We start from the raw sequence: 26,101 nt of genomic DNA, 5'->3' as shown, positions 1-26,101 counted from the left end.
CCTTGCCAAGCATGACTATAGTAAGATTATACTTGGATGGAAACGCAGACAGTGGATGTTGACTAAGTTGGTAGCTATGAATTTTGAAACTCTTGAGATTTTTCATTATAAGGCTTGCATTACTTGCAAATTGAATTTTGAAATTAAAACATAATAGTGCATTGACTATTATATTTTTTGAATTTTCTTAATCTCTAATTTGAGTTGTGCAGATTAAGAAGTGAGGCATGATTTAGATAGATTTGAATTACTTATGAAGTTTTCTTGCAAAAGAAAATTCATTGAGGACTATGAGAGTAGCGGGTTACTATATTACTAGTCACTGAGAAAATTACAGAAATGATGGAAATTAATATGGCTTTGCTTGATGTGAGCAAATATATGCCCATTCTATCTGCTCAATTTACGAGTATGACATAATTATTAATTTTTTGAATCTATTCTAACTTTATTTTGAGTTATGCAGACTAGCATTCACTGAAAAGTATGACCTGATGTGAAGGTACTTGAAATATTTTTTGATATTTTTGCAAAAGCAAAAATAATCATGAAGTTTTTTGAGAATGGCTTCTAGTGCATCACTAGACTACTGGCCATAGAAAAAATTAAAAAATTACTTATGAGTAAATATATGCCTACACTATTTGGCAAAAATATATGGATGGAAATTTTATCATCGAAGATTGGTTCCATGTATTTGGACAACTAAGAGGTTATTTGAAAAAATTCGAGAATATCATATCTTTGTTATTTTATTTGTGTTGAAAAAATAAATCTCAAGCTTGAGTCAAGGATATGATACACATCGAGGGGGATAAGACAAAAGTCTAATATATGTTAAAAATCACCTATGAGGATACAACCATCTAGGGATTGGAGATCCCAAAAACTAGGTCGGAGACAAACGAATCATAAAGTGATTTGGTTGATTAATATACACTACTTTGATTATATTGTCTATCCCTATGATGTAAGTGCATTTGTGATCCTATGACGATAAGCGAGGTTGGGATTTTTATTCCCTTAATGAGTTCTATAGCCCTTATAGGTGGGATGTCTAAGTCATAGGAGCATCCTTGATAGACTCACCTATATGAGTGTGGAAGTAGGGCCGCTTCCTATGAGAATTTGGACTGGTTCTCTAGAGCACTCATGAAAATCGAGATAAAGCACAAGGCCATTGTCGCGCCCCATTTTTTTGCGATGGAAAAATAAAAAGTGTTTGTAAAAAAGATGTGATTTTATTTAAAAATAAATGGAAAAGGACCAAGAATGGGACTTAAAAAAATGCGACAATTTGGGTCCAAAATTTAGTCTAAAAGGGTTTTGAAGAAAAATTATGAGTCGCCACTTGGTATCGAGTTTGGGTGTACCAAGTCACCCAAAAAGTGTATTTAAATAAAATAAAATAAAACCCTTTTCGACAACTCCAGGTCTTTGAAAAAACAAGAGAAAATGGATTCGGGAGTCACGGTTGAAGAAAGGGAAGGCAAAGGTTCGATTAACTCAAACCTAAGGCACCCTTTCAACCTAGTCTAAGCTAGTTGCGAGGTTTAGTCAAAATTTTCCTAATCTAACCCTTAATTTTATCATATTTGAATGTTTCCTACATGGATGCAAATCTAAATTTATAAAATATCGAAAGGGTCAAAATATCCATTCAAGGGTTAATCGAACCAATTGCATTAATTGCGAAAGCCACAAATATTTCCTTGAAAGTGTCACGAGTATGCGAATGATGAAATTAAAAGAAAAAGAAAAGAAATTATATTATATACATATATAAGCGATCAAAGAAACAGGGAATGCAACATAAAGGGTACGGGAGGCAAAAACTCGTGACATAATTTTCTTATACATGGATTAATAGGGTAATTAAACTAAAAAGTTATAATCACCCATTTCCCATGTTTAAAAAATAATTATCCTAATATGAACAAGCAAATGAACTAGCTTAAATGAGATGCAATTCTAAATGACATGATTAGCACCTATAGCGGGTAGGGGATAATATAATAAGGAATATCACACAAATGAGAAAAGATCCTAAAAATGAAAATATGCATGAAAATGTAGTGAATAGCACACAAAGATGAATCTAGCGCAAGACAACCTAAAGGGTTTAGCGTCGGACTAGCCCATTTCTAAATATTCTTACTAGCGTTGGACTAGCAAGTAAGTGGAGGGAGAAGCCACAACTAGCGTTGGACTAGTGTGGTGACGTCATGCATTAACAATTCATAGTGAAACGAATAAAGCATAAATTAAAACAAATAAACACATAAGAGCATGTAACACATAACACGTAAACATAATATCTAGATACCAAAATCCTAAGAAAAGCGGGTAAACACATAAGCACACGAGCATGCAAACACATAAACAAATAAAAGCGAGTAAAGACCTAACTATTACATTCGGGGGACCCTAACTACAATCTAAAGGGGTAAAGAATAAAAAATAATAACCTAACTATTACAATTTGGCGTTTAATTGCCTCTCAAATAACCATCAAAAAATTAAATTAAATATATGAAACTTAGAACGAATAAAAACAAATAACTAAAAGAAAATCACTCAAAACATGCAAATTCACACATAAAAACACATAAGAGCACATAAGAGAATTTAAAATAAAACAAGAAGATACCTCCCTTGAAGTAGTAGCTAATTGGGTTTGATTTTACCTATTTAACTCCAAAATTAACAAAATCATCAAGGCACCAATTTAATTAACAAATAAATCATAACAAATGAAAATAAACATGAAATCAATCAATTGAAACACTTAAATGAAGTGTAATCAATGATTATAGAAGAAAAGCAACTTCTATTTAAGCAATCCAACCTGTTAGGGATCTAATTGCAAAGCCAAATGGCCAACTGGGCCATTTTATTTATTTGTTTGGGCCAAACCCTCTCAGCCCAACTGAAAATCCAAGAAAAAGAAATGGGCAGCCCGTCTTTTTATCCCCAAACCCAACCAAATAATACATGGGCTTTGACTTCTTAGCCCAACCTAAACCCACAAGAAATAAACCAAAACCCATTTCCAAAAACCTAATAAAATGACCCAAATTTTATACCAAAACCCAACCAAACAAATCTCAACCCAAAAACTCCAATTATTTTATCAAACCCAATCAAATTAATAAATCTATCAAAATTATTAAAATATAATTACACCCTCAAATCACAGAAACAGCATACTTGAAATGCAGTTAAAATATGAAAAAAGAAAATAAAAACTCAATAGGGACATGACTGGGTCAATTACAAAAGCTTTTGGGCCACAATGTAATTATTTAAAAGTTGGGGGGCTGAACCGCAAATTTTCCAGATTATCATGCAAAGCTTCGGAACTTTTTCTTCTTCTTTGTTGGTTTCTTCTTATTCATTGTTGGGTTTTATCATCAAGCGTGTAAATCATGCTAATCAAATCTCAAGCTAGTAAAATATACAACTTACACCTTTTATTACTAAAATGCCAACATTAAAATTTGCATAAACGAAAACAAGCAGCAATCAGGGAAACATCAAGCAGCAAAAAAAATGATAAAAAAAATCATGAAGTCAAACCAGCAGCAAAGATATCCCAAGATTCACGTTCCACAGACACACATGCGTAACTCATTTTTTTTATCTCAACAAATTTCAATCTAATGAACATCAAGAGCATACACAATCACGAAATCACATATGAAGCTATAGGCAACCAAAAAAAAACAATCTCAGCAAAATAAGCAATAAAAAAAAAAAACTTTAACAATCCGACACCGAAGCTTTAAAATTAGAGCAGAGAAAGAAAGTTTACAAGTGCTAATCTCGGTGAATTTACAGGTGGTGGTGGTGGGTTCGAGTGGCAACAGCTCCTCTCCTTTTTCGCTGATTTTTCTTGGCTCCTGGTTTAGCCGAAGCCTCCCTCTTTGTGTTTGATTTTTTGTGAAAGAAAATGGATCGAGGGAGCAGAGAGGGAGGAGCGGGGAGTGTTTTCTCTTTCGTGTGTTTTTTTCTTTCTTCTTTCTTACCTTCTAATGCCGAAGCCTTTCTCCTCTGTTCTTCTTGTTCGGTTGTGTGTGTCTCTCTCCAGTGCCAAAGAGATTGAATGCCTCTTATTGTTGTCTGTCCATTGAGAGCTTTTAGCCGAAAGAGAGACCAAGGACCTTTTCTGCAAAAACCCAATTTCCTTTTTGTCCCCTGCCATTCATCCGTTGCCATTCCTTCTTTTTTTTTCTGACATTTTCTTAAGGAAACTTAAGAATTCGGCAATAAATCTACTTCCCCGAGCAACCTTCAAAAGCCGGCAACTTTTGAAGGCACCCGAGGGTTGCCATTCCTTCTTGCCTTAGCATTATTTGGTCAAAAGATGGGATGGTGGTGGCATCATGATGACCAAGGTCATCATGATGTCTCCACCCCTTTTTTATCAATTCAAAAACATTTTTTGTTTTGTTTTTGTGGTTGTGGTTGTGTTTGTGTTTTTTTTTTTTTTTTCTTAAAACAAACCTGCAAAACAAATGAAAAATTATGCATTAAAATGTAAAAAAAAATAAATACCTCATCAAATAGAAGATAATCAAGAAAATATTAAAATTTGACAAAATTTTGGTGTCTACAGCCATAAATGTGCTGGTTTATGAAACCTATTTGAGAACACTGAAAGATTCATGTGTGTGATAGGATTTCACGTGCCCTCAAGTAGTCATCATTTAAAGGCTAAGTCTACTTTGACTCTAGCACGGGAATTGTTGAGCACTAAGTGAAGGTTTAAAGGCATTGCCACCTTCATTATGCATGAATTTTTAATCTTTGCCCTATTAAGTGTTAAGTTTTGAATATTATATTTTTTTATTAAAACAAGTGGGGGATTGTTGGATATTTTAATAAAAAATATCACATATTTATTTTGAATTCAAATAAAATAAATTACAAATTCTTTAAATAAATTTTCAGTTACAAATTGAAACATTTAAATGTGTAACTTATGGGATTTATGTCTTGCTTTTGTAACTTATGTAATGATTAGGTTTTATGAAACCATTTAGTAATTTTTTTTTACCGTTATACAATGAATTTAAACTTTTCAATTTGTAACTTAAATATGAGGTGTTAATTCCTATTAATGTTGGTATTTTAATATTCCTAATTTCTTAGCCTATATATAAGGCATCTATCAACCAAACCAAATATATACTTTGCTATCTCTATACTACCTTCTATTTTTCCTCCACTACTATAAGTGTTTATAGGGCAAAGAACAGTGTTAGTGTGAGGTTTCTGTGACGGCCCCACCTCTCCCTAGGGCGTACCCCAGGGTTCGGCGGGCCGCCCGCCCAACTCTCGCCGGGATTCAGTCGTTCACTACAGTCCTCAAATAAATACAAAACAAATCTCAAGTATACATCAAATGGTCCACAAATACACATCCGTCTCCAATAATTACATGTCACAAATGCAGCGGAAACTAATCCCAAATATACATAAAATAATTCCAAATCCAAAATTGTACAAAGTTTAGGCCATCCATACATGTGCACAAGTACTACAAGTCCTTCCTTCGCCACGAGCCCTGTGGAGGGGAATAAAATAGTTTTTGGGGTGAGCTAAAAGCTCAGCGAGTAACCAGAAAATCATTAATCAACTCGGTTTCACAATAGTTCATTTCAATGATGTCATATAGCAATGATGTCATAAATTAAATGATAAATCCGGAAACAACTACATCATTTGCAAAACAGTAAATATGGATTATCAATAATTCAAGAAACATTTACAATGGAAAGCGATAGTAACATTCATGAAAGGATACATTCATTCTCCTGACATTTCCTCGCTTATTTGGTCATTCATTTCATTTCATTCACCCCGTCCCTGGCTTTTGGCCAGGCTCCACCAACCTACATAGGTAATACTCGAGTATACCAAACGTTCACCCAAGTTCCTAATCGCCTGACCGAGTCCGCTTCTGGCTCAAGACGACCGGTAACAAGGGGCAATGGCCAGTTCAGCCCAAAAGGCTTACATTCATGCGCAAGTAACATTTCAATCGAACATTTCACATTTATCGAGGTCGAGTGCGATAAAGTACACACTCGTCTCGAAAACTCGTTTTGGAAATCATTATAAGCGCTTAACACGTTATCAACCAAAATACAAGTCATGAAGTCAAGAAATATAGCAAGCAAGGCACACTCAAATGCCAGCACACATGATATGCAAGAAAACATTTCAAAAGTAACTTTGGAAACAGTTCAAAAGTAAATAATGTAAGAAACGGTTCATAAATCACTTTAGAAGTAGTTTGAGGTCACTCACCTCCATGGCTCAGAAATCATCCATCATATAACATTGCCTTGCTCAAATCCAAGTCTTAGATCACAAACTCAAAGCAATCAAACCCTTTAAAACTTCGGACAGCACTTCCCCTAAATTTGCTTACTTTCCCAGCCATCATGGCTTCATTATTTCCTCAGCCAGTTCCAAAGTCACACAAATAAGTTCATCCAATAGCCATTCAGCAAGCTCCAAGTAGTACTAGCACAAGTCAGGCTAGGGAAAAGTCCGGAAATGAAAGTTAAGCTCAAAACTAGAAAAATAGTTTTGACGTCATTTTGCGGTAATGGTACCAAAGGCGCTACGATTGTCGGATGAAGGTGAAAGACCCACCGTTTCGAAGCTAAGAGATAGGGCTACAATATTGCAGAAGGTCACTCAACCCAGTTTCGAGTGTAACCAGGTCAAAAATGTAAGAAACTACACCAGAATCACAAAAACAGATTCACAGAACGCATTCTAGCGGAAACATCATAACTCAGGCTCTCCAAGTCCAAATTCAGAAATTCCAAAACCAGCTGATAGCTACGAAACAGGGCTAAATTTCATCAGGAGGCCTCAACAACTAATTCAGAAGCAATCCTGACCAAAACAACCAATTACAGGCGCAATTCTTACATTCGGGTAAAACCAGAACAGCAATAGTAATTCCGTCTTTTCTCAAGCTACGCCACTCCGATTGACCTGAAATTTTGCAGGCACCTCTAAAATATCATTCCCTATAACTTTCATGAAGACCACTCAGTCCAGTTCTCACCCTAACTAGGTCAAAATTTCCAAAACAACTCCAGATTTTCCAGTTCGAAATTCACTGCGGAAATCAACTAGCAGTCCTGCTTTATTCAGTCATATCTCAGCACACACAACTCCAATTCAGGTAATTCCAAAGCCATTTGAAAGCTAAGATACAGGGCTAGAATTCTTAAGAAGACATCAACAACTAAATCAGTAGTATTCCCAGTCAAACTAACCAATTACCAAAGCTGATTATCAATTTCGGACAGAAACAGGGTAGCAGGGGTATTTCTGTCTTTTCACAGGCTACCGAGCTCAGATTGAGTTGAAAATTTACAGGTAACTAGAAAACATCATTATCTACAACTTTCATGTTTTGTGCTAATGCCAATTCGGCCTCTAACCTGGTCAAACAGAAACGAGCAGAACTGAACCATAAGAAATCTCAATTCTGGAATTTTCTCAACAACCATAGAAATCACCAAATCTTCCACACAAACCCACAAAAGTGATATATAAACCATCATTAACCCTTATTAGCATCTTACAACATCAAAAACAACATTTCTACCCAATTGCTATAAGCTTTTACAAGAGTTCAAGGCTGCTTTACCTTCCAAAGGTGGGTTTACAAGGCTGCACTTCAAGAACCAAGTTCATTAGCTTTCTTTTGCTCTAACTCCCAACCTTGTTGGATGGGTTGCACAAAATCAGAATTTTTTCTTGTTCTTTCTCTTATTTTCTCTTGGTTTTTCTCCCCTCTTTTCTCCCTAGAGCTGGCTGAAATTCTCCTTGTTGTTTTGGCCTTTGGTCTTGCTAAGAAGATATTAACTAAGTCACTTGGTCAAAGTCCAACACCTTTTTGTTTAGCCAATCACAATTAAGCTTAGGAACTTCATGGAACCTTTAGGAAGTCTAGCAATTTGTGCTTAACCAAAAGTCACACTATGACCCCAATTTCTTTTAATCTTTACAATTAACTCCAATGAGTTGTTAAAAATATACCACATTTACCGCACTAGCGGGTCCCACGTCCATAATACACTTCAAACTTAACGTGGACTAACTTGTATCAAGGAAATGATTTGAAAACTATATTTCCTTATAAAATGTATAAGAAATGAATATTGAAGAAAGGTACAAAATTATAGACAAGGAAACAAAATAACGTCTAGAAAATATATTAAAAAAAAATTTTCGGATTTTCATACTCATACTTTTCGGGGCGTCACAGTTTCTGTCTTGCTCCAATAGTGTAGATTGGAGTAGACTACAGTGTACAAAAGACTGGGTTGCTATATCCTGGAAGCGACGTGCTAAGACCTACTACACCGGAGGATACTCCGTAAGGATGTGAATCGTCTTAAAGAGAGCGATCTAGTCAGTGCATGCCAAATCAACATATTTATGGTACAAATTATTTGCATTTTTAATGCAAGATTAAGGTATGAATTTTTGTTAATTTATTTGTTAAATTTTATTAGAGAAATTATTGTGACTTATATGATTTATTTTGGTCTAAAACCAACAGCTGTAAGCTAAGTAGTTGACAAAATCAATGCAAGAGAGAAGGAAGCGAGCATAGCCATAATTCAGTTGGACATTTGGAGGCTGATAAAAGATTTTGATAAATGTTGTTTCTCCTACACTAGAAGGAGCAACAACTATGTAAGTCACCATTTAGCAAAATTTGCTATAAAACTGATTGATTCAGCTGAATGGAAGCATAGCTTCCCAGCATGGCTGCTAGAGTTAGCTCAAGCAGATTTACAGGAGCAGTTGCTCTGACCTTGTATCTTTTTTACGTTTAATACCATGTTATCGTTTGAAAAAAAAAGAAGAACCAGACGAAGTCAGAATTTGCTGCGTTTTTAAACCATGAATAGAGAGCAATTCATATAATACAACGCAATTGGAGCTTTAATACTATCTAGGCCCCATGGATGAACTTTATCGAGTTCTTGTGTCCTTTTCTCTCAGAGCCTTTAAGCCCCTCAAATCTTGGAGCTTTTGCGCAACGGTAATGTACTTGGCTAATCACAACTCACAACCAAAATCATTTATTACTGTATCAAGCACATTTAATGAATTGGATGCAGTTGGCTAACTATTGTTGATATTTTCAACCAACGAGTGTCTAAGTGTGTTTGTCTAGACAGCTGAAGGGGATTGCAAGTTGCACTCCGACATGATTGCTATAATTGACAACTCCACTTGAGGGATTGGTGGTGCCTCGATCCCTTTTTTTTTTTTTCAAAACGGTAGGATCATTTCATTTAATATAACAAGAAAATTACAAGTGCGAGCAAGGCTCGAGAAGACTTAGTGCTCAGTGTCACTGAGGAAGTTCCATTCCTCATCCACAATAATGCCTAAGGCATGAGAACTTAACCTTTTACTTCTTACTATGCTTTCTTCCTTAACCAAACAAAACAAGCACATGCGAAACAACTTTTGCATGTTTAAAATGTCATCTATCAAGGTGGCTAATCTACTGTTGGACGGGCTCTTGTACTTTAGCTGTCTCAACAGTTCCTGGTTGTGGGAGTGAATCATGATTCTACTCCAATGCAGCTCTAGAGCTTTGCACAACACCAGCTTAATGGCCACTGCTTCATCTATGGCTTTATCTCCCAGGCTTCTCTCTTTAAGTGCCCATTCCACAAGCCTGATGCTTGGATGCCTCATAGCTATAACTCCAATCCCCAGTGAGACCTGATCATAATGACTTGTTGTAGCCACGTCCAAAATAATGGTGCCCTCTTCTGCCTGCCCCTGATAATGCTCTTCAATGTTGGAAGTTGTTTCTTCTGGGCTCAGGCTGGTTTTAGTGTTCAAGCTTTCCTCTTGCTCGAGCCATTCCTTCTGAGCTTTCCCAATTGTACTAGCTGCTGAACAACTGCTTATATTTTCAAATTCCTTCTTATTCCTATCTTTCCACACTTGCCATAAGATGTTTGCAGTCAACCCAATATGTTCCATCCCCTTTGGCCTTTTCCTTGCCTCTGAGATTCTTACCCACCAACGTTTGAAGTCTCCTTGTTGGTCTACTGCCCCATCCCATTGTAATGGTGCTACCTTCCGTACCTCCTGAGTTTGTTGGCATTTGAGCAAAAGATGTTCCACTGTTTCTTGCTCTTCCCCACAGATTCTACACACTGGATCTCCCAATCCTGTCTTCCTGTGAATTGCTGCTCTTACTGGTAATGCCCCTATTAAGCATTTCCAAATGAAAATCTTAATTTTATGTTTGATGTTGAGCTTCCAAAGGGTGTTCCACATTTGTCTAACTTGTTGACTGCCATCTGTTATACTTGGCTTAGATTCTTCTGCTTTTTCCTTCTCAGCATTAGCACTCTCCTCCATTAGAAGTTATATCCTGAACTGACTGTGTATATCCCCCCTGCATTGTGTTGCCAATAATAGCTATCCTCCCTCTTCGTTAGACTTATGGGTATGCTTAGGATTTTCTCAGCATCACTCTGATGAAAATTCTTGAAGATGGTTACTCTATTCCATCTGTGATGGCTGATTAACTCATGAACCATCTTCAATTCCCTACTCAGTGGACTGGATGAGGTTGGTTTACCTGAACTAGATCCAGGAATCCACCTGTGGTCCCATATTCTTATACTTCTCCCATTGCCAATCCGTCTGATCACTCCTTTGACCATCAAGCTTCTGGCTCCTAATAATCCTTGCCATATCTAGGACGAAGTTTTGTGAATCTTGCATGTTAATATTGAGTCCTTGGGGAAGTATCGTGCTCTCATCACTTTGCTTAACAGAAGGTTTGGTTTAGTGAGTATTCTCCAAATGTGCTTACCTAGCAATGCCTTATTGTAGGCTTCAATGTCTTTAAATCCTAGGCCTCCTGCATTCCTCTTCATTGACAGTTTCTTCCAAGAAAGCCAGTGCAATTTGTTTTTGCCATTAGAATCCCCCCACCAATAATTGGCCATCAGTGAGCTAATATCTTTACATAGGTTGGCATAGGTTGGCATAGCCATTGAGACTGCCTTAAGCATCACTTCCTTGCCTGCTGAGCTCAGCAACTTGTTCCTCCAATCCTGCAGCTTTCTCTTAATGTTTTCCTTAATGAAACCAAAAATCTGGTCCTTTGACCTAGAGATGACCATAGGCAGTCCTAGGTACTTTCCTTGTTTTATTTCTGCCATCCCCCCCATTGAGCTACATACATCTTTTCTTTGCTCCATGGACATATTCTTGCTAAAAAAGACAGACGACTTATCAAGGTTAATCAACTGTCCTGAGGCCTCTTCATATATCTTGAGGATCTTCATGATTTCTGAGGCCTGCTTCATGTTAGCTTTACAGAAAATAAGTGAGTCGTCTGCAAAGAAAATGTGTGAGATGATAGGTCCATGTCTGCTAATTCTCAAGCCTGTTATGTCATTCCTCTCTTCAGCTTTCCTCAGCAAATTGGAAAACCCCTCTGAGCAGATTAGGAACAAGTAAGGCGACAGTGGATCTCCCTGTCTTATTCCCCTCTCTGGTGTGACAAAACCTTTAGTTTCTCCATTGCAGTTGAAAGAGTATGATACTGTCTTCAGGCAGCTAAGTATCCAATTGATCCATTTAGCACAGAAACCCATCTTCTGCATCATTTCCTGTAAGAAATGCCATTCCACTCTATCGTAGGCTTTGGCCATGTCTAGTTTGATTGCCATATATCCTTCTTTTCCTTGCCTTTTGTTTTTAAGGTAATGCATGTACTCATGAGCTAGGATTACATTATCTAATATTTGCCTATCTGGTATGAAAGCTGATTGGGTGTCACTAATGCACTTGTCCAGAACAAGCTTTAGTCTATTGGCCAGAATTTTGGAAATGGTTTTGTAAATAACACTGCACAGGCTTTTGTAAATAACACTGCACAGGCTGATAGGTCTAAAGTTTTTTAGACAGGTTGGATTCAAAATTTTGGGGATCAAAGAAATGATAGTATGATTAATTGATTTAAGCATAAAGCTTGAGCTAAAAAAAGATTGAATAGCTGGAATCAAATCCCCTTTGATAATGCTCCAAAACCTTTGGAAAAATAAAGGGGACATGCCATCCTGGCCTGGAGCTTTATCAGGCTGCATGGAAAAAAGGGCTACCCTGATCTCATCTTCCTCAACCGGTTTAGTTAATTTGGTGTTCATCTCCTGATTTATGGAGAGGGGAATACCTTCTAGGATCTCTGACATATCGTCTCTCCCTGCACTTGTAAACAGCCTTCTAAAAAACCCAGAGATTTCTGAGATAACTTTCTCCTCATTTCCAGTCCAAGAACCATCATCCCTTTGCAGATTTCTGATCCTATTCTTAGTCCTTCTCCCCCTAACAAAGGCGTGGAAGTACTTTGTATTTTTATCTCCTTCTCTAAGCCATTCAATCCTAGCTTTTTGCCTCCAGAATTTCTCTTCTTCCTTGTAGGCTTCTTTAAGCTGGTTCTTAAGCTCAGCAGCTTGTTCTTTTTTGTTATCCGAATCTGAGACTCTCACCTTCTCCAGAGCCTTGCCTATTTCCACAATCCTTCTCTTAGAGTCTGCTTGGAAGGTGTTTCTCCATTTCAGTAGTTCAATTCTGCAATTTCTGATCTTTTTGGTAACCTTGAACATACGGGAGCCAGGCTCATCTATCTGCCAAGCTTGCTCCACTACCTGCTGAACCTCTTTCTTTTGCAACCATCTTTTGTCAAAGTAAAACTTTTTTTTCCTCTTCTCCTTTTCTGGTTCAGTGTCCAAGCAAAGTATGCTATGATCAGAGGCATACGTGTCCAGGTGTTGACATCTAGCTTTTTCAAAGGTTTGGACCCAATCATAACTGGCCAAGCATCTATCCAACCTCTGTCTAATCTCTCATTCATCCTCCCAATGGTTACTCCAAGTCCATGGTTGGCTTTCAAAACCTAAATGTATCAAGTTAGTATGATCAATAAAATCCTTGAATTCCTTAAAGCTTCTCTCCTCTTTGAGATTTCCTCCCCATTTTTCTTCATTGGACACAATGTCATTGAAGTCTCCTGCAATCATGAATCTATCCCCCCACAGCCTTCTTCTATCTCTTAGAACTCTCCATTGTTCCTTCCTAATCTGATCATCACAGCTCGCATAGATCCCTATAAACCACCAGTCACAATGGTAATCATCATCCTTTATTCTGCCCTCAATAGTGAAAGTTGTTTGATTAACTTCCAATATCAGTGTTTCCTCCTTCCAAAGGATGGCCATACCTCCTGCCTTGTGCATAGCTTCCACTACTGCACTATTGTCAAACCTTAACCCTCTAGCTATCTTGTCCAACACATACTTCCTATTTTTAGTCTCACTCAGAAAAATCAGGCTTGGAGAGAGGAGGTTATTCACCTCCCTCAGATGGGGAACTGTTAAGGGGCTCCCCACTTCTTGACAGTTCCACACCAAAGCCCTCATATCCTTATAGGGGCCCCATTCGGGAAGGACCTCACCTCCACCTCAGACATAGCTGACACACCAGTTGCTTCGTATGGCTTAGCTCTTTTACTTGTTGTCTCTTGCTGGTGCACTTCTTCCATTTCCTCATCAAAGATCAACATCTTCCTTTTCCCACTTCCTGTAATACTATTGTCCAGTTCATTTCTCTCCTTCAGAGGCCTTCTTGTTTTCATTGGGGACTTCAGCTTCTTATAAGACCTTTTAGCATGTTTTTTAATAGCTCCTAGTGCCTTATCAGTACATTGGGCCTCTTCCTGCATTCCTTCCTCCCGCACTGGAACCTCTTTTAAAACATTCTCCTGTTCCATCCATCTTGTACTCACTTCTCTGTCTTCCTCTATTCCCTCCATCCCTATAGCCATTGAGTTCTCCTCCACTGTGTCCTGAACCACCAGAGAGAGGTCTTGCTTCTCCTTGGTCAGAGACTGGGTAGCATCTCTGTTCTCTTGTTCCAATCCCCAAGTTCCCACCTCATAAGAAGGGCCACTTTGAGCTTGTCCCTCCCTAATCTCCTCCTGCTCCTGCATAGGCTCCTGATTGCTTCTAGATCCAAACTTAGTGTTCCTAAGGGTCTCCGGAAGTCTCTCTCCAGAAAGGCTCTTGTTCATTTCCCTTTCAACCAGTTCACCATTCTGGAATTTCCAATATCTTTTATCTTTCACCATTTCCTCCCTCACCACTCTGTCCTTAGAAGGACTCCTGATGTTACCTGCTTTCATCCAAGGGCCATATTGGTTCTCTAAGAGACTGCCTGAAGCAGTTCTTTGTGCTTTGCACGTACGTTCTCCATGGCCTACAATTCCACAATTATAACAAAAATCTGGGCACCTCTCATACTTAAAAGCAACCCATTTGAGAGACCCTGCTACTTGCACCAATATTCCTCTGAGAAGGGATTTTGACAAATCTGCAAGAACTAGAGTCTTCAGATGTCTACCCTCTTTCCCCCCAACCTGAGGAACAATGACCTCTGTGACTTCTTTAAAAACTGCCCCTATCTTCCTTCCTATCTCTTTGGTAATCCAATGCACTGGCAAATTCCACATCTGAACCCACAGAGGTGCAATTACAAACGCTCCATAATTATCTTCTATCCCTTCAGACCATCTGTTCAGCACTAAAATCTGGTTGTCCATAATCCAAGGACCTCCTGTCACTATCCTTTCCTTATCTTCTTGCTTTGGGATATTAAACTGAAACAAGTTCGGCCCCAACTCTATAACTGGCAGACCTCTAGGATAGCTTCATGTTGCCGTAACAAAGTTCTTCACCCCCATGAAATTTGCTATTTTCTCACCCATAATTCTTCCTATCAGACTGCCATCACAATCTCTCACCCCACTATTTAGGTCCTCTAACTCTAGATGAGCTCCCGATATCCCATTTCCCTCCAGGGAAAATTTTTGTAGTAACTCAGTCAGATCTACCTCCATGGATATTTCCAAAGATGCTAACAGGTATTCCCTTACCAAAGAACCTTGGAAGCTATACCTTTTTAACTACCAGCCAGAATAGACTAACCAGGGACACGTGACACAAAAAAACAAAAAAGAAACAAGGAACACAACAGACCAAGGCAAGAACAGACAAAGACTAAGGTTTAACAAAGGTGACTGAGCAACAAAAAAGACAATGCACGGTTGAGCAAACAAAAAGACAAGAAGCACAGAAAAAACAAGACACGGTTGAACAGGAGTTACCTCAGTAAAGAGCAAGGAAAAGTTCGGATAAATCAAGAAGTACCTGACTTTTAGCTAACCATAAAGTGGAGTTATTGACTTTCCTTGTGTTCCCTCTGGAGCGACATCCTTAATGGCCCCTGAGATCAATGATAGTTGCATTAATCTTGCATTTGATGCAGACCAGATTGAAAGTGATGAAGGTTATAAAATTTTTGTGAAGCAGTGCGGGTTGGTGGAAATTTGAAAAATTTTGAATGGTATTGAACTCCCACCAAAGGGAGGTGAGCTCTTATCCCAAGAGAGAGCTTCCTCTACACGATGAGAGGATTTTTCGGAGATCAAAGGATTTTGCCTCGATCCCTTGTTGAGATGTAGGAATATGCCAAGAAATCCTGCTGCTAACTCACTTTATCTTCTTACGGGGAAAGAATAGATAATAGAGGTAGTGAGGACCAGTCGTCTCGTTGAAGTGTAAAGATGAGATATATTTTGAAAATTTTGCAGTTGCTGTAGAAGAATAATCAATATAGACTTTCTTGATAACCAGTATAGAGTCGTTCAACAACCAATGAACAATTTCTAAAGATCACGGTTTTTCAATTCTGTGGTGAATCTATATATTTGTCCTAACTTTAATTTAGAACTTGTCTAGTGTCTCGGATTCTTGCTTAAACAACAACATTTTTTTGCATGTATTTTTGAACAATTTCCTAATCATGTTGTCAATTCTCCAAGAATAAGGTCAAAAAAAAAAAAGAAAGAAGAAATTCAAGCAAAATTTCTTATATGTAACCAGGGCCAGGGATATGTTGTAGCAATGTTGTTAGGCTCGAACCGAGCCATTCGGTTCAATCAGTCTGAACCTGAATCGACCTTCATCTCGAATTAGTCAACAATACAAAATCATTTTGGTAAAAAATCATTCAAATCCGCCAAAATTTGACCAAACTCATGATCCACTTTGATTTTTTGACTAAATTTTTTCCTTGTTTTTCCCAAACATGATTTAAGTTATCTAAATTGTAAAACTTTCATTTATTAAAAGGAATAAGAAAATGGTTCCCACTTAGTGTAAACACTAAAATCACCCCACATTCCTAAATGATTTCTAAATCAAGAAATTTTCATCCTAATCAATTTATCATCAGAAATTCCAACTTACATTAGAAATCCAAATTCACAATAGAAAGATCTTGAATTGGGTATGACTTATTTTAATTTAGTTTTTCAAGTAGTTTTAGAGAATGGACATATTTTATATATGAATTCACATTTTTATATATAATTTTTAGGTGTATATTTGATTACAAACCTAATGTCTTTAAACATTTTGTATCGTTTATCGAAATATAACCAAGAAATTAATTTTAATATTTTTGAAAACTTACAAAAATATGAAATAATTATGACATTACACTAACATCAGTGAATATTTTAGAATGGTACAACTGATCCGACCTTTTGAATGCTAATCCAATACATTAGGCGAGTGGCGACCCGATCTGAGTTTAACAACATTGAATTGTACTAGTCAACATTTTCTTAAGTATTATGTAGATAAAGTTTCTTCCCTTTAGGATTTGTGAGAAATGCTTGATAATATATAACTTTTTGTTCACTATGCCAGTTTCCTGTTGACGTTGCTTCAAATCAAAAGTCATGTATTAAACTCGATTCAGGGTTGCCATTGATTTTTTTGCTCTTTATAAGATTTTGACTAATTCTCCAATTGTTTTATATTCCTATTTAAAAAAAAAGAAAAACTGAACATTTCTATTAATTATACTCATTCACTTTACTTCATGATTGTATTTAATATTTATGATTCATGCTAGCTGCACATTAATCACAGAACATCATTTGGTTCCTCAAGAAAATTGTTTTTTCTATTCTTTTCTATTTTACAAAAGCTTCACATTTTGATAATTTGCCGGTGGTATTTCAGCCTATACTTGTAAAATGACTACGTTTGATTCCTTGGTCATGGTCTTCGCCTGGCACTACGAAGTTGCTGGTTAAGTGTGGTCTCTCACTTATTTGACTTTCTATTGCTTCTGCAGTTCTGCCGCACCTTGTCTTCTGCGAACTAGACAGCATCTTACAATAATATTTACACAAAAAGTTTTTTTTTTTTAAAGAAAAAAGAAAGAATCCAGCCTGTTGTTTGTTGGCTATTGGTAGAAGAGAAAGTTGTAGATCGTGAACTATTCTTGTTCAGTGGCTAAAGCAGATAGAAATCTGATATCAAAGTGACAAGAAGATACCATTATGGAGATCCCTTCTAGCAGTAACGCTAGTTGCTTTGATCTTGGTTTAGATGATTATCTTGGTTTAGATGATTATCTGAAGTCGCATCATATCTCCTCCAGCACTAGCACTAGTTGCTTTGATCTTGCTTTAGATGATTATCTGCAGTCACATCACATCTCCTCCAGCACTAGCACTAGTTGCTTTGATCTTGCTTTAGATTCTCTGGCCGAGTTTGATAAATCCAAATTAACAGGCGCCCTACGCCGTGACGTCAAGCATCTGAAGAAGAAGGTAAGATCATTGAAAACCTTCTTTTTGTATGTCAAAAAGTCTAGGAGGAGGAATAACCATGAAGCGCTTTTGGAACATGATCAGGAAGACAGGGGTAATACTATGTCTGAAAGTTTGAGACCTAGTATTATTTGCTCCAGAATTCAAGATGTGGTTATCAGGATGATTCATGATCTTCAGTCTGCTTATTTTCTATACAAACATTCTGGTGAGTCAGATTTTGGCATCATAGATGGTGCGCTAACCAGATCCCGGGAAAATATTGTATTTCTTCTTGAGACAGATATCAAGAAATCATGCACCATCATCTTCTTTGACTATTACCCACCGGGAGACCCACGGCTAGTTATGGATTTTGTAATGTTCCTTTTAGGGACTATGAAGGATCTTTTCTATCATAGACGGGAGAAGCTAATGGTTGCCATTAGACAGAAGCTAATGCTCTTAAGGAATCTCATTGGCTTTGCCACAATGCGAGGCGTTGACTGTGCACAATTGACAGATCTCTCGACTCACATTGCAATTGTGGCAGCACACCTGATTTCTGTATGCCGATTTGACAGTGATGATGAACAAGTACACAATCAAATGGAATCTGAAATTTATCAGTTGATACACGAGAAGATAAATCCTCTTGGTCCCCAAGTCCGAGAAACTTACATCCATGTCCTGACAGCTTCAAAGAAACAATCAAGATCATCATATGCTTTAGCCCTTGGGGAGAATGAGCATCCAGTAGCAGTCCAATTTATTGATTCTCTCCAAGATTATCTCACAGATCTACTAGATTCTTATGCCAGTTTCCAGGTTGTGGTGAAGGATCAAATGCTAAAATTCCATCAGGGAGTAAGGTACTTGAAAGGCCTTCTTAAACAGGAGGAGCAACTAGGTGATGAAATAAAGGATATTGTTGGAGTTGTGCTCTGCGATGCAGCAATTCTGGTCTTCTCCCTTTCTGTCAATGAAATCAAAGAAGGCATGCCCAAGGAAATAGATCTTGGACTGTTTAATTTGTACAAATTTCTCAAGTATATGATGGCAGAGATTGCACACAACTATCGACTAACATCCCCATATTCATCAATTAGTTATCCTAGATCTAATGAGTTGGGGTGTATGGATTTTTTCCTAGAAAATCTCAAGGAAATAACAAGGTATGATGAGGCTGATGATTCAATTGTTTTCCTATTGGATCGAATCCGAATGGTCCAGAAAGATCTCATATTCTTAAGATCTTTCCTAGAGAATATCAAGGACAAGCGCTGTCAAAATGGAAAACTCCAAGCATTCTGGCATCATGTTATGGAGGCTGCATATAAGGCTGAGTTACTGATTGACTCGACACTTGTTGGTGATAAATGTGAGGATGCTTTGGATGCTGTTGCTAGAGAAATCAATCTTCTGAAGATTAAGGCCCCAGAGATCCATAATGGTCAAGCCCAAAGAGTTAACCAGACTTCCATTCACATACCATCACAACTTATTGCCACCATATGCAATGGAGATCTGGTGGGTCTCGATGACAAGGTGGAAACTATCACTCATCGACTTATGGGAGGATCAAAGCAGCTGGATGTCATTCCCATTGTAGGTATGCCTGGGGTTGGTAAGACCACATTGGCTAATAAAGTTTATACTGCTCCTTCACTTATGTCACATTTCCATGTTCGTGGCTGGTGTTGTGTTTCTCAGACATATAGCATGCACAGTTTGTCAGTTCAGCTTTTGTGCACTATTTTGTCTAAGAGTCCTGATGAGTACCTTAAAAAGGATGAAAATAATTTGGCTGTGAAGCTAAAACAAGTTTTGCTGAGAACTAGGTATCTCCTTGTTTTGGACGACTTGTGGGATGTTGAGGCATGGAATTTGTTGGAAAAAGTATTGCCAAATGATGTCAATGGAAGCAGGATTCTCTTCACCAGTAGATTTCAGAACTTGTCTTTGCAATCCAAACCTGATATCAAACCTTTCCATCTCTGTCAACTTACTGACGAAGAAAGTTGGACATTACTCCAGAAAAAGCTATTTGACAAAGAAAGCTGTCCTCCAACACTAAGTGAAGTTGGATCTCAAATAGCAAAATCTTGTCGGGGTTTACCCCTCACAATTGTCCTTGTTGCTGGAATTCTTGCTGCTATTGCACAAGATTGCTGGGAAGAAGTTGCAAAATGTCTGAGTTCTAGTGTCCTTGACAATGAATATTGCATGAAGACACTTGAACTAAGTTATAGTCATTTACCAGATTATTTGAAGCCATGCCTTCTATACTTTGGTGCATTTCAAGAAGATGAGGTTATTAATGTTCGAAGGTTATTATGGCTTTGGATCTCTGAAGGATTTGTGCAACAGACTGAAGGAAAGAGCTTAGAGGAAGCGGCTTACGACCACTTGATGGCCCTAATTAATAGAAGTTTAGTTATGGTTACCAAACAAAGAACTATGAGTGGTGCCAAAGCCTGCCAACTTCATGATTTGGTACACGAGTTTTGTGTGGAAAAAGCCAAAGAAGAAAATTTTCTACATGTTATTCGTAGTTGGAAAGATCCTTTCAGTCTTACTGTACCAAGCAACCACCACCGAATTTATGCTCACAACACCAGGGAATTGAAGACGTGGGAGTTGGCGCTAATTTTTCCCAATTTGCGCAGTTTGCTCTTGTCTGGACATGATTATTTGATGTTTGAGAAGGCAGATTCAGGGATTTTGTTGCCTAAACTTCTTAGAGTGTTAGATTTGGGGGATTTGAACTTTCGTAGATCATTTCCAATGGAAGTGGTATCACTTGTTCACTTGACGTACCTGGCGCTACATGGAATAACATCCATCAAATCTGTAATAGCCAACCTCTCAAGGTTAGAAACTCTTATCATAAAAGATGCGTGTAATAATGTTATGCTGCCGAATACTATTTGGAACATCAAGACATTGAGTTATCTACATGGGAGTCGTGGTTTTATTTTTCCAGCTGGAAATCTTGAAGTAGCCCCAGATTTAGATCGCTTAGACACTTTAAACCTTGCAATTGACCCCTCCTCTCAAAGCTTGCAAAAGATACTGACAAAATTGCCAAGCATCCGCAGGCTAAAATGCAGGAAAGCTGACGAATCAGGAGAATCTACCAGAAATTGCAATGAGATTCTTGCATTTGATTGTTTGAGTCAACTAGAATCACTTCATGTGAATGGTTTTGATGGATATGGATTTAAATTCCCATTGAATTTGAAGAAATTGGCTCTCTCATGGAATACACAGCCGTGGAGTGAAATTTCAACAGTTGGAGAGTTGCCCAATCTTGAAGTACTTAAATTACTCGAGGACTCCTTTGTCGGGGAAAAATGGGTAATGAAAGAAGGGGAGTTCCCTAACCTCCGAGTCCTGGAATTGTCGGACTTGGACATTCGCAAATGGACTGCAAATTCTGATAATTTTTCCCGACTTGAGAAATTGGTTTTGCTTGGTTGCAGGACCCTGAAAGAAGTCCCTTATTGTTTAGGGGAATGTGAGACTCTTGAAATGATTGTGGTGAAAGAGTGTCCCAAGTCTCTTGTAAGTTCTGTAAAGCAAATTCAGGAAGAACAAATGGATATGGGAAATGAGATTCTAAAGGTCGTAATTGAAAATTGAGGTGAGACATCCATTTCCTTCGAAGAAGACTGGAGTTCCTCAGAAGCAGAGTCGATTCCCTCAGAAGAAGAGTCGAATTCATCAGAAGCAGAGTAGATTTCCTCTCATCACACTTGACATAAATTATTCACGTCTCTTCTTGATTCGGGTGAGAGTGAATGTACAGTGGGATTCCGCTCATCAGATCAGATAAAACTACATTTGCATATTGAATCAGTTTGATTACATAATGATTCATGTTTCTCTTAGCAATTTTCGGTGGCGAACCATTTCATGCCTCTTTCTCATCTGTTTATATGTTGAAACAGTTCAATGATATATTAAATCATGTAAACTTCAATCAAATTCGTTTCTTTGAACCTGATGCTGCTGTATAACTTTCTGATTGCGGTGGCAAACACATTCGTCCATTAGCCATACCAACATTAGCTAGTACAATCTGTTCCTAAAATATTCTCCTTGTTCTTTTCTGGTTCAGTGTTGAATAATGTTTACATAAGGATTCATAATCTCAGTTTGTGAAATCTTCTTCCATATAAGGATTTATAATCTCAACATTTGGCTACGTATTGATATGATACTCAAAACCAGATACACTTTTCTATTGCCCATTTGTGTACTCTGTGAAAGAGTAATATAGAAAAGTGTAACTTGCTTTTGTGTTTCGTCAATTAACTGACGTGTTTAAACATACAATAACAGTTTTGCAACAAATATTAAGAAGAGATACAAACCCAAAAAAAAAAAAAAAAAGAATCTATGTTTTTTTGCTATATTTTTCTGATTTCTTAGTGAAGAGCAAGGTTTTGGCAAGTTCAAACTCGACTCAAAAATAAATGGGACTTTCGGAGCTTCGGGCTCATATCGGGCTTGACTTAATCTCATAATTATATATAATAATAATAATATTTATAATTATACATATGAACAGACTGAGCTTTAATCAAGGTTAAGCCTAGTAAAGTTTAAATTCAGCTCACATTTAATTCGACTATTGTATTTAGACCTGATCTTTGCTTGGCCCTATTAAACATAAGACTCATTGGACTTTTTATATGGGCTGAACGAGCTGGATTTCGGCTAGCCCGGTCCCATTGAAAGTTTTTTTTTTTTTTCCCCAGTTTTACCCTGTTCTAACTTATTTTGCTATATTTTTTCGAATTTCTCAGTGAAGAATTGTTATTATCCCTACCCATCATTAATCATCCTTTTCCATGTAGAACCCTAATTTATATCTTCAACATTTAGTAGTAATATATATAGGAGTCCAAAATGTTCATAATCTTGTCCAAATAGAAATGCATGGATCCTCAAATTAAGGCCCTCGTTAATTAGGCAAATTTAAATTAAAAATTAAATTCCATCGGCGATCAATATGCACATTGGACCATCACAATTATCCTTGTCACACTTAAAAATTGCTCAAATTCCTCGTGGATGTATAGTCTTCCAAAAAATCAAATGATGCAACGGTAATATCAAGGAACAACTAGCTAGGTATTGAAAAATACCAGAAGAAAACATTCGATTGCATATATACTATAAGATAATAGAACAATCAATAAACGTAAAAGCGATATCCTGTTAGATGGATTTTGGCTTATTACCTTGTAGTTATTCCAGTACGTAGGTAGAAAATGCAAGGGATAATACATCTATTTAAGAAGATTGATTCACATGTAAAGGTTGAATTTTCATTATTCATGACAACGAGACATCCCTGCCGGTAGAGAAATTATCCACAGACAACAATTGTCCAAGACAAATCAGACTCGAGGTCCGAATTAACCCGGAAAAGATTAGCTATGAAATGTCTTATGAAATCTGAATTCTAAATACATTAAGTTATCAAATTGTTAAGCACTAAATCTGATATATTTTGAGTATATATTATATTAAGTGATAAGTAAATAGTTTATCACTTATTTTTGGAAGCAAGGTTTACCTATGAAATTCAGTGTCACTTAATTAATTCAGATATTTAATTTTTCATTATCAAACATATCTAAATATATTAAGATCTGAATCCACTAACTTTAAGTGTCGAATTAAATTATCAAACAAGGCCTTAGTGTAAAAAAGAGAATTAACTATTACACTGATAGATTTATCAATATAGTTGGAAACTAAAAATTTGTTGATGAAAAAAATGAATTGTTGAATCTTTTCTACTTAATTGAATATGAATCTATAGTACTAGATTTGCAGTCATTATAAAAATGTTAATTATCTAAAGGAATATTTATAAAAAAAAAAGAATATCTACCAAGTTTTTGATATGGATACATTATTTGATGTATACCATCATATTATAGTGAAAGCATATAATTTTTTTTTAAAAATTAGTAAATAATTGAACATTTAGAATATATTAATTCTCTAAAGTTAATATGAATGAACATTTAAGATTTTTATTAATTTTTGTGTTTAAATTATTTATATCTGTATAAATTCATAATAAATAAAAAAGACTGTGTTCTTCGAAAAGAAGATTACTCTGTCAAAAAAAAAAAAATCCACGTTAGACGGACCCAATATTTATTAAACCTCTAACGGATAACCATCAATATCGGCGACATGTAATGAACAGCCGAAAGAAAAGACCTGACACAAATAGATGGAGTATACAGCTATTATATTGCTCTTGCCCCATTTGACAAATATAATGACAGTTAACTGTCATTAATTTGTACTTTATCCCAAAACAATAAAAAAAAAGATGGGGTAATTAATTAGAAAGGTTTCATAGTCTCAATAAGGCACATACTATATAGAAAAACAACATATGCTGATGAAAGCTATGGTGTTAGGCGCTATTTGATAATCCAATTCAGTACTTAAATTTAATGGATTCAGATCTTAACATGTTTAGATGCGTTTGATAACAAAAAATTGAACATCTGAATTAATTAAATTGTACTAAATTTTCTGGACAAAACTTATCTTAAAAATAAATGATAAACTATTCACTTATCATTTATCAAATGTATCAAATTTAGTATTTGATAATTCAATAATTTAATGGATTCAACTTCAAATTTTAGATTATAAATTTCAATTTTCAAACTTCAATTTTATCAAATGCACCTAGTAATCTTCATTACCTTTCTAATTTCTGTCTTGACTTTTGATAGGTTGGAGTGCAAAAAGTTGGGAGGAAGTGGTGAATTAATAAATAACAACAATGAAGCAATCTCAATTGCAAAGGTATTTTTACAATTCGTCTTATATATAACATACATAAGTCTTCTGGTACGCTTGAAATAGAGTTGTATTTTAAGGCTTTCCCTTCCCCTCTCCTGGTAAAGTCTGAAGTCTTTTCTTGGATAAAAAAAGAAATAGAATTCTACATCAAGGTGCCTACATTTGGCCTAAATGGTATACTTGCCTTTCGGAATTATTTATCTAGTGGTTACCTGTACTTAGAGGAGTATGATTTTTGTTTATCCATGTTATACTATGTTCTGCTGTAAATAAGTATCATTACAAAAAAAAAAAAAAAAAAAAAGCAGTTATTCATTTTTTTCTTTTACCTCAGTCTTCTATGGAGATTGACTTGTTTTTTTCCGGTAGTTCAAATATATTTCGGAATTCCACTTTCTTCATCTTTCACAAAGTAACAAATTGTACATGGTATTTAATCGTATTGAGTTTGGAAATTTGACATGCACATTTAAAACGACATGATTTTGTGAAATTTAACGAAGTCCAAATTCTGATCAAGATCAGTTTCAGCCTTTAACAAGGAATCTTTAGTCCCCAATACCGGTGATCTATTTAACTTATATAGTCCAGTCCTCTATTTAGCAATTTATATTTGAAAGCAACATTTGAATAAAGTTTTTGTCTAAATGTGTTATAAGAATTTTGACGCTTTGCAGACTATCTATGGTGAAACTCACAATTGCATCGATATATACAAACAGCCCGCTTTCAACCATCCAACATTATCCAATCACAAAATACTGGTAACAGTAGAAGTTTTAATATTTTATGGATTAAGCTTTCTTATACTGAAAGTGTATATATACTGTTAGCGTTAGATGAATGACAACTATGCAAAATATGAATTTGAAATTCAATTTTTATACACATGTCATGAATTAAATTGTGATAATATATACACTATCAGTTTATGTAAGATTTACTCATATTTTATTTGCAATTGAGATTATTAGACCAAAACATAAAAAAAATCTCTCTTTTCTTTTTTGTTTCTCTTTTCCTATAGTTATTTATTGTTGATTTTTACGTCGAGTTATTGCTTTCTTCTTGTCTAAATAGATGAGCTTTTGTGAAGAGATGGAGGAAAAGAGAAAACTCATACCCTAGAATCATATTACTACGAAATTTAACCCAAAAGACTTATGGTTGGAAGGACAAGGTTGTCCATAAGGAACTGTGCCTATTCGACGAATGACAAAAGAACAACAAAAGAGAGCTCTACATGGGGATCAAGCCCTAAAATACCACTCGCTTGGTTCTGGCGACATCCTTGATGTAAGACATGTTTTGTGTATGTAAAGATTGTCCTCAATTTTAGATTAATATGTTTCTATATTCTTCCAAAAGTCTTTTATCACAACATTGAAGAATTCTCCAAGTTATTTTGCCATAATTCAAAATTTTAATTTTATAAATTAAAAAAAAATTTCCCACTTGGGAAGTGGTGGGGCTTAAGAAGTAGAAAGAAAACAGGGAAAT

At 36.4% G+C, this 26,101-nt stretch overlaps 2 protein-coding genes across 2 annotated transcripts; one reads left to right on the top strand and one right to left on the bottom strand.

The window, feature by feature from the left end:
• Positions 1 to 9,390: 9,390 nt before the first annotated feature.
• Positions 9,391 to 10,434, bottom strand: LOC140010708 (uncharacterized). Its single transcript, XM_072058028.1, has one exon. It carries the CDS (start codon positions 10,432 to 10,434, stop codon positions 9,391 to 9,393), a length of 1,044 nt encoding a protein of 347 aa, XP_071914129.1.
• Positions 10,435 to 17,500: 7,066 nt separating this feature from the next.
• On the top strand, positions 17,501 to 21,397 carry LOC113698034 (putative late blight resistance protein homolog R1A-3). Its single transcript, XM_072058027.1, has one exon. The coding sequence runs from the start codon at positions 17,501 to 17,503 to the stop codon at positions 21,395 to 21,397; it is 3,897 nt and encodes a 1,298-aa protein (XP_071914128.1).
• Positions 21,398 to 26,101: the final 4,704 nt, after the last annotated feature.

Source organism: Coffea arabica, chromosome 7c, assembly GCF_036785885.1.
Source record: "Coffea arabica cultivar ET-39 chromosome 7c, Coffea Arabica ET-39 HiFi, whole genome shotgun sequence".
Lineage (NCBI taxonomy): Eukaryota > Viridiplantae > Streptophyta > Magnoliopsida > Gentianales > Rubiaceae > Coffea > Coffea arabica.
This window is presented reverse-complemented; position numbering and strand designations above follow the sequence as displayed.

Coding starts and splice junctions, on each gene's coding strand:
- LOC140010708 (XM_072058028.1), bottom strand. CDS start 10,434: ATGGAGGAGAGTGCTAATGCTGAGAAGGAAAAAGCAGAAGAATCTAAG.
- LOC113698034 (XM_072058027.1), top strand. CDS start 17,501: ATGGAGATCCCTTCTAGCAGTAACGCTAGTTGCTTTGATCTTGGTTTA.